The 9,743-nt window shown below is 37.3% G+C and overlaps 1 protein-coding gene across 2 annotated transcripts in view; it reads right to left on the reverse strand.

Annotated features, from left to right (window-relative positions):
• LOC111596284 overlaps window positions 1–9,165 on the reverse strand; it is a 32,378-nt gene extending 23,213 nt beyond the window's left edge. Inside the window, exons 1-3 of one of the 2 annotated variants that reach the window (XM_023310434.2) lie at window positions 8,585–9,165; window positions 1,107–1,229; window positions 367–530 (exon numbers count right to left, since the gene is read on the reverse strand). In XM_023310434.2, coding sequence (XP_023166202.1) covers window positions 367–530; window positions 1,107–1,229; window positions 8,585–8,732 — 435 coding nt within the window. In that variant the 5' untranslated portion in view covers window positions 8,733–9,165. The remainder of the gene's footprint in view (window positions 1–366; window positions 531–1,106; window positions 1,230–8,584) is intronic. The other variant, XM_023310435.2, reaches the window with a different exon arrangement.
• Between the last annotated feature and the right edge of the window lie 578 nt (window positions 9,166–9,743).

Consider the following 9,743-nt stretch of genomic DNA (forward strand, 5'->3'; position numbering starts at 1 on the left):
ATATAATATATTTTATATGTACGTCACAACTATGTCTTATTTCTATTCGATATTTTGCATAGATTTTCTGTGTTAATTTTGAAGATCTTAGGAGCCACCCAATTTGTTATGTTTAATAGTTTTCTGTAACGAATACGCAAATTTGATGCATTAAGGATTTAGGATATGCTCCTTCATTCTGCTCAAAATTGCAAGAATAATTAATAATTAATAATTAGAGTAAAAAGAATATATACTTGACCTTTGATATAGTCTTTTTACTCAACGAAAACTTTAACACCCCTATTGCACACGATTCAGGGTATCTGCTAGTCAGGCACGCCCGACTACAGCACTCCTACTTGTGTTATTGAAATGCATGCTTACCTCAACGTCTCCGCTGTCCGGATGCCGTATTACAAACGCCGATGGCACCACACCGGGTATCTCCTGTTGGGGTATGAAGAGCAGAGAGTGATGGAAAATTGCATTCAGCAGTAGACTCATCACAACGACTGGTTTGTATTTGCCAAATTTGTCAACGAGAAAACCTGCACGGTGACAGAGAAAAGTGGAGAAGTGAATGCCAAGTTAGAAACTCTAGGATAAATGAGATTTGTGTCTGTCTGTATCTGTGTTAGTGTGTGTAGGTGTATGTGTGTATGTGTGCCTGTCACTGTGTGCATGCAACTGACTCCGCCTCTGACTCTGTGGCCTGGCAAAGTGTTGCATAAAGTGGGCAAGCTTTATCAAATAAGTATGTTGACTACAAGATGGCCCTTACCATTGACAAAGTTGCTCACATTTAGTTACAGATTGAGATGAAAGAAGCTGCTTAAATTAAATGTGACTTAAGCAGCATCACGAGACAAGATCTTGATTTAATTAATAAACTGCATAACTTCAATTAAATGCTAAAGTGCAGCCACAAATGATTTAAATGTTCTGTGGACGCCTCAAAGTATGCTACGAAATTTTAAATTCAGTTTGACGTGAGAATGAAATTTAAACACAGCAACTAATTGGATATACTAAATATATTTAGAATAAAAAGCTTTGTGAAATGTGGTTTAATATTTATATTTCATATTTCATTCAATTGCCTTCGTTTCGGCTTGCGCACTCACCTGTTATTGGCGGACTGAGAAACGTTGTGAACGGCAATGCCAAATAGATAATCGCAATTTCTTCCACCGTCAAGCCAATTGATTGCATATGTATCGTTAAATATGGCAACAAGGATGAAGTGGCTAAAAAAGAAGAATAATTTGAGCATTAGAAATATAGACCAACATTTTTATCTAAAACAGTTTCCAAGAAATTAAGTTATAAATTTATAAAAATATATTTCAGTTTTTTATTTTCAGAAATGTTTTTTTGCGTGAAAACTAATTAAATTGCATATTTTTGTAAAATTAATTAAATTAATATATAATAGAAATAAATATTATCAGAAACCATTTCCTTCACGCTTCGCATATTTAACCATTTTTGTTGCCTAAATAAATGTGTTGTCCAGTTTAGATACATAATCTTAAATATAATATACAAACATAGCATATAATATATATAATAAAAGAAAGCCAATGAATTGCATTGGATTGATTTTAGTTCTAAGAGGTTGAGCTAGAAGAAATCAATAATTCTGCCCCCCAGAACAACGTGATAAAGATGTAAAACAGCAAAAAAATAACAAAGAAAGGCCAAGAGAGAATGTGGAAAGACTATAAGAGATAAAAATGTGGAGAGGTGTATTCACTAAAAGAGTCGAATTCTTAGTTAAGAGAAACCTTATAAAACAAGTTCACAAAGTGGCTTGGGGAATGCTTAAAAAGTACTGGATAAGATGACGATTCGGAAAGTAGCTGAGAAAAGTCAATGTCTTAACACAAGTTCGCTGCTTCTACTTCTTTGTCTTAATAGCTGTTAAGATTAATACGCAAGATTATGTTGAGTATATTACCTTAAAACCAAATTTAAGTAACATTTATTTACTTTAGCAAGCAACTGAATATGAATCCAACTAAGACTACAATTGTAGCTCTAACCAAGCTCTAAGATCTGATTAATTCATGTTTCTGCTAGGTATCACATGTATAGACTAGGTGGCATGCAGCCTAAGCAGTTGAAGAGCTATGCTTTTATTATAAACTAAGCTTTTATGAATCCGCAAACTATTTTAATTGTGCTCAATATTATATAAAGCTTTCTTATTAGATAAATAACATTAATTTTTAAATTTAAGTAGCATTAAGAGCTGCGCTGATGATGATGGCACCCATTTTGGGGAAGCAATAGTGCGAATCGTCGCGGAGAAGTCATATTTGAGGCGATTCAAAACTTACAATTCAGCATATTGGCGACTGGAGCCCCCACCCGTTACCCAATTAATGGACACAGGCCCTCGGCAATCGACTTCGCTGTCTACAAAGGCATCTGTGACCGGCAATTGACCATTGAAGAATCCTTGGACCTATCCTCTGACCACCTGCCACTAATAGTCACAATCCACGCGCAGCCACAGCCCTTGCCCATTAGGAAACAACTACTGCCAGCAGGATCAGATTTAGGAGTCTTTAGGCGCGAGCTCCATTACTCTTTGCACATAGAAATGGAACTTAACACTCCTGAAGACGTGGACTACGCAGCAAACAAACTGCAGGAAGAAATAGTCAAAGCTGCGCACCAAGCCGCCCCACCATCTTGCCAAACAAGACAACAGTCTCCGTACAACATCCCCCTCACCTTGGAGGCCCAACACCTACTAATACACAAAAGATGGGCCAGGAGACGCTGGTTAAGATTACGCACGCCTGATGCCAAATCCATGTACAACGAAGCCACGAGGCATCTTAAAGCTGCTCTCGCCCTGCTTCAAAAGAGGTGTATCAGCGATGCGCTGGTACGAGCTGAATCGCCCACTGACGCAGAGTTTCAATTATGGAAATTTACAAGAAAGCTCAAACGGCAGCCAATACGACGTCATCCCATTCGGAGCATTTCTGGTTCCTGGCACATTGGAGACGAAGCTCAAGCTGAGGCTTTTGCAAACCACCTTCAAGACCAATTCACGCCGGTGATTACCGCAGAGGCCTCAGAAATCGAAGCAACAGAAGACATCGTTCTCTCGCCCCTCCCAGCTGAAGACCAGATAACTGGATGTACAAAAGAAGAGGTTCTTGAACACATCAGAAGAGTGAAGGCAAAAAAATCCCCTGGATATGATCTAATAAACGGCAGAGTCCTTAGAGCACTGCCTGACTCCACCATAGACTACATAACTATGGTGTACAACGCCATGCTCCGCATCCGGCACTTTCCAGCCTGCTGGAAGCGCGCCGTGATTGTGATGATTCCTAAGCCTGGCAAACCCGTGGGAGAAATTGAGTCGTACAGACCAATTAGCCTGTTGCCAGTACTCTCCAAAATATTCGAAAGAATATTTCTGGAACGAGTACTGACACATCTGGGACGCCAGGAGGCCATTCCAAACCATCAGTTTGGCTTCAGGAGACAGCATGGAACACCGGAACAGGTTCACAGAGTTGTGCACCATATCCTTGGAGCCTTTGAAGAAAAGATGTACTGCTCTGCCGTCTTTTTAGACATCAAACAGGCGTTTGATCGAGTTTGGCACCTGGGACTGCTGCAGAAAGTGAGGACCACCCTTCCAGCCCCATTTTTCGCGTTGCTATCCTCATACCTTATTGGAAGAACCTTCCAAGTGTCAAGGGGGCAAACAGTATCCTTGACTAGACCAATTATGGCTGGAGTACCACAGGGTAGTGTTCTAGGCCCAACACTTTATACTTTATTCACAGGAGATATGCCAACTCCCGAGCCAAATATAGGAAGTACAGATGCAGTACTCATAGCGACCTATGCAGATGACACCGCCATCTTATCACGTCACGTATCTGCGCAAGAAGCTTCAGACTCACTACAAAAATATCTGGACTCTTTCGGACGCTGGGCAAAACGGTGGTGTATCACCATTAATGCACAAAAGTCTGTACATACTACCTTCGCCACTAGAAGAGGAGATTGCCCAAGCGTTGCATTGGGGCCCACTATTCCCAAAGCCTCAAAAGTAAAGTACCTTGGTATCACTCTTGACAGAAGGCTGACTTTTAAAGCGCACATAAGTCAAGTAACCTCAAAATGCAAAAGCAAGCTAAAAACCCTCGACTGGATGCTGAGAGCTTCAAGCAAGTTGTCTTACAGCAGCAAGGCCGCCATCTACAAGGCAATAGTTGTCCCAACCTTCGTATATGGTATCTCTCTATGGGGCTCCTCGGCGAAGACTACAAGGAACAAAATTCAGACCCTGCAGAATAAAGCACTACGCAGATGGACTGGAGCCAGCTGGTTTGTAAGAAACTCAGTCTTACATAGGGATTTAGCAATTCCCACAGTTGCTGAACTCATTGGGCGACACAGTTCAAGATACGCGGACAGACTTGCAGCGCATCCTAACCATCTCGCAAGCAACCTGGCTATAAACAACAATAGGCGAAGACTGAAGAGATTGCATCCTCTAGACAATATTAGAACTAATTAAGATAGTAGCTACAAGTGCAGAATAATTGGCATATCTGCCCTCCCATTAGTTAAGGTTTAGAGCTAAATGCGCTATAGAGTCTAAGACAATAAGCTGCAACAAAATAAAGAAATAAAAACGAAAAAAAAAAAAAAAAGTACTGGATAAGATGACGATTCGGAAAGTAGCTGAGAAAAGTCAATGTCTTAACACAAGTTCGCTGCTTCTACTTCTTTGTCTTAATAGCTGTTAAGATTAATACGCAAGATTATGTTGAGTATATTACCTTAAAACCAAATTTAAGTAACATTTATTTACTTTAGCAAGCAACTGAATATGAATCCAACTAAGACTACAATTGTAGCTCTAACCAAGCTCTAAGATCTGATTAATTCATGTTTCTGCTAGGTATCACATGTATAGACTAGGTGGCATGCAGCCTAAGCAGTTGAAGAGCTATGCTTTTATTATAAACTAAGCTTTTATGAATCCGCAAACTATTTTAATTGTGCTCAATATTATATAAAGCTTTCTTATTAGATAAATAACATTAATTTTTAAATTTAAGTAGCATTAAGAGCTGCGCTGATGATCCTGAGTAGCGCAGTTAAACTGTGCATAAATTAATTTTAATTTATATAAATCAAGTTGGCTGAAATGTAGATAAAAATCTATATTAAATTGGGTAAATTCTAAATAGAATTCTAATGCACCTCTGCATAGATATGCCAACTATATGCACGATATACAATTGAAGAAAGCAAGTCAAATCTTAAATATAGAATATTAGAAGCAGAAAATATTAACCTGTCTGACTGACTGTCAACTAAATGTGTGGACAAAGGCGTGAATATCAAAGCGAATAAAAAACACATTAATACTAATATTTGCGACAATTCGACTTTAATGATATGAAAAAAAAAAACAACTTGCGACCAATGGCCAAACAGAGGTCGCCTTATTAGAAACAGACAAAAAAAAAAGAGGAAAATGGAGGAGCAGAGCGAGGGGGCAGCAAAATGATCGCAAAATGTTTTTGTCATTGACCGCTGGCAGCGAAAAACGGCGCACGGTCAGATGATTTGACTTGATTTAAGTTGAAGATACATACATAGCAGCAGCAGCAGTAGTAGCAGTAACAGTCGCAGCAGCAGCAGCAGTAGCAGTCGCAGCAGCAGCAACAACAACAACAACAACAAGGCAAATAAAACTAAAACTTACGCCAAGCTTAGATTTATTTACAAAAGCCACACGAATACCTAGAGAGATATATATGATATACATGCATATATGTATGTATGTGTGTGTGTCTTAATTGCCACATACTGTGAAAAACTGTGTGCAGTTTATCAAAAGGAAAAGCAAGAGCCACACACACATCTGTGTGTTTGTGTAACTAAATTTATACGAAATGTGTAACTCATTTTGTGCCTAATTGATAACTTCCGACCACGGCCTATTCCCCCAGTTCTATATGTTGTTCAGCATTTGCCAAGATCGAGAACGACATCGAGTATAGCCGCATATTGTGATAATGAATTCCAAGATTCACTGCCAGCCTAACTCGTTCTTTGTATTTTATATTCGACTAAGCGGATCTGCGGCAGTAAAATGCGCCTTGTTTATGTTTCGTATACACTGTTCGTCATTTGAATAAGAGTGTATGCATGAGAGTTAGTTGATGCCTTATGTGCAGTTCTTGGTGATTGTATATCTATATATTTAAATTTAAGTTCTAATAACAATGTTAATTTCAATGTCAATTGAATTTTAATTATAATAATTATAATTATAATTTTAATTTTGATTTTTATTTTTATCATAATTGTAATTTAAGTTTTAATTAAAACTTTAATTTTAATTTGACTTTAATTTAATTTAAAATATGTTTTTAATTTAAATTTGAATTTGAATTTTAATTTTAATTTAAGTTTTACTTTAAATTAAAATTTTAATTTTAACTTGCTTTAAATTAGTTTTCAATTTAAGCTTAAATTTGAATCTGAATTATAATTTTAATTTTAATTTCAATTTAATTTTAAATGAATTTTTACTTTATTTATCTTTAAGCTAATTTGTATGCTTTTGTTTATCCCAGGGATCCGTCTGGCCATTATCGTGTTCTGCCCTCTTTTAATATATTATTAATTATGCAACAGCTCATATAGACAATAAGCTTGTTACAAGCTTTAATGAGTCTTAGTTATGCTTTCGCCTGAGCATTGTGTAAATCCATTAATGGATTAACTAATTGCAAGTGGTGAAAGTAAACCTCGACTCGTAGCTTTCTACCTTTCCTTGTCTGCAGTCGACCGATGCTTGCCTTGCAATGTTCTGCATCTTTGCTCAGTTTCCGGCCATGGCTTTGTAAATTGTGTCTGATTAAATAGCCAGCCCGTTTATAGCCATCATTCCATCCAGCAGCGTCCCAAATGCGCAGCTGACACGAATGGCGCTCAGGCGACACATGCCTCGTGCCTCTTGTGTGCCTGTGGCACATATTTGTGATAATCAAACACATTGCTGATTCGATATTTTTGTCTAAGCCAGCAAAGCTTGTTATATTGGCACTGTATATGAGTATTTGTTCAACTATTTCGATCCCACAGCATATTGGACCATTTTTTGCAGTCTTTTTTCATTTTGGTTAGTGTTTTTTACTGTCTGTATGGGGCATAGGAGGTGGGTATGCCACATACCTAACTATATCTATATTACATAAGGCATACGAGCTTTCATAATTTCTCTTAAAATCATACACTTAATAACTAAGCAAATTCTCATTTGAATCTTCAGATATTTGCAACATTCTAATTGGATTCTTATTTGTATTCAATTAGAAGGAAATTCTAATTCTGCAATTCTGAATTGGCCCAAGCTAAGATTGAAAGTGCAGGGAAATATAATGCAGCTAACAATATAATGTAGAATAATTTTATTGCCATATGGGAAATCTAAAGTTTAAAATGCTGCAGTCTGCAAATACCAAATGCATAATAAATAATTAATATTAATAATAATTATCTATGGGAAATGTAGAATTACTTTATGTATTTATTTATTGAGCAACAGCTTTGTTAAAATTTAATTTATATTAATTTCTTTTGTTCTTTAGAAAATTCATTTATTTTTCCTTTAATTAACGAACATTAGAATGAAGTAGAAAATTATGAAACCATTTTTATACACTTTTAAAATTTAAAATCCCTGTATAATGGTTTTGCGAAAATAAAGGAACAGACAGAAGAAGGAGGCGTGGCTGCCTCTATGCAGCATATACATCTTGATGAGGACGAAGAGCTGAGCCATGTTTCATTGGCCGTCCGTAAGCAGAATGATTGAACTAGCAGCACATCAGCAAAGTACCCAGTATATATTAGTCTGGCTCTCCCTACTAAAGCACTGCAATTTGATTCTCGAGGCAATGCGCTCTCGCATGCTATTTCGAATATATTTCTGTAGAATCCATCAATATATTTGTATATATATCAATCTATATACACCAAATATATATCAAATATATAAATCAATTTTATCAATACTTTTTGTGCACATATAATAAATCCTTCTTTGAGAGTTTTATGTCTCTCGTTGCGAAAAATAAAGCAAAAATATTGCAAAGAGAATTTGAAACGCATTTCGTTTACGTAACGAAACTTCTTATTATTTGCTTTAGATTTTTATATTTTTACTTTGAATTGTCTCTCAGCTAAGTTCAGTGGAAATCTTTTTCCAAAATTTAATTTATCTCTGGCTATTTGTCTAACCTACTGGCAAATAGGAATCAAGAAGTTAATCTCTGCCAAATCTGGGCTGGCATATTTAACATAATTATCATAATTGCTTAAGCTGACTGTTTACTACTCTTATCAGTAAACAGGTAGAAAAAAGACACCTGCTGTCTAACATTGACAAGAAGTTGATTGGACGTCACGTTTCGTTTAGCCAGAAACTCATCAGAGCCCCCGCCTCGGCTGCACCTTTATAATTACTTTTTAATGGCATTGTCTTTTATCTATAGATATATCTGTATCTGCAATGGTAACTGTATCTGTGCGCACTCACCTCCATACATGACAAACAGCGTTATCTTGAGCATTATCAAATTGGGATTAATGCCGCGACGCTGACAGAATTCACCAAAGTGCGACAATTCGACTTTTTCGGTGCGTGTCGCCTCGGTGACCGTCTCCTCGCTGGCCATTTTGACCATCTTGCAAAAGATACTTTCGGCTACTTTCAGATACACTCACACACACATGCACACACACACGTTGGCTGTTGTGTTTGGCTGTTTGAAGTTCGCTTCAATGAAATGCAGCGACGCAGCGTCTTAGTTTCTGAGTTTCTCGGTCAGACGACACTGGGACACACACCCACACACACATACACACAGGTATACTAATACGCGCGCAAACTAATAGACTGTGTGTGTGCGTGTCTTGAGTGTTTGGGTCTGTGGCAGAGTTTTCTTATGCTTTTGATTAAATCCAATTGAAATTTGTGATCATAAACGGCGCACAAAAGTCCAAATTGTTGTTGTTGTTTTTTTATTTATTATTTTTTAAATATATATTTAAATTTTGTTCTTTTTCATGTACTTGTTACATTTTGTTACACTGTAAAAATAGATTTGTGCTTTTTACTAATTTAATTTTCTATTATTTTTCAAGGTTTCTTTGGCTTTATTTATTTATTTCATTTAAATAATTTCACTAGTTTTGTTTTGCATTTTTACAAGGTTTTCTCAGCTTGGCTTCTGCACTCAATGCACTTCATATGCCTACATGGCGTATACTTAATATTTGTGCTTTTCAATATCTTTGGGGGAATTCGGTTTTTGGTTGGTTTTTGGGCTGCGCGTTTCCACTTCCACAGTCGCCGTTCGCACCGAGACTGAGTGAACAGCTATGGAAGAATCTCTTATCGCACTGGCCATATAGATTTGTGCATTTGTATAATATCTTTTGCAATCTCCTGAGCTGAACTCACGCTCGCCAGCTAATCTATGGAGAGCAACAGCAGCAGCGTTGCTCACTTCCCCAGACGAGATGCTGCTGAGATTCTAACTTAAATTGGAGCAGTTACCGTATTAGTGACAGCTCATGAGACGGCGCTGCGCTGCTCTCAGCTGAGCCGAGCAGACGACAGTCGAGATACCCCAAAGATAATGTCTATTCTGTGATATTCTGCTTTTCTTTTGAATGAGCGACGACTGACGCGC

The sequence above is a fragment of the Drosophila hydei genome, unplaced genomic scaffold (assembly GCF_003285905.1).
Source record: "Drosophila hydei strain 15085-1641.00,03,60 unplaced genomic scaffold, DhydRS2 tig00008116-arrow-pilon, whole genome shotgun sequence".
Lineage (NCBI taxonomy): Eukaryota > Metazoa > Arthropoda > Insecta > Diptera > Drosophilidae > Drosophila > Drosophila hydei.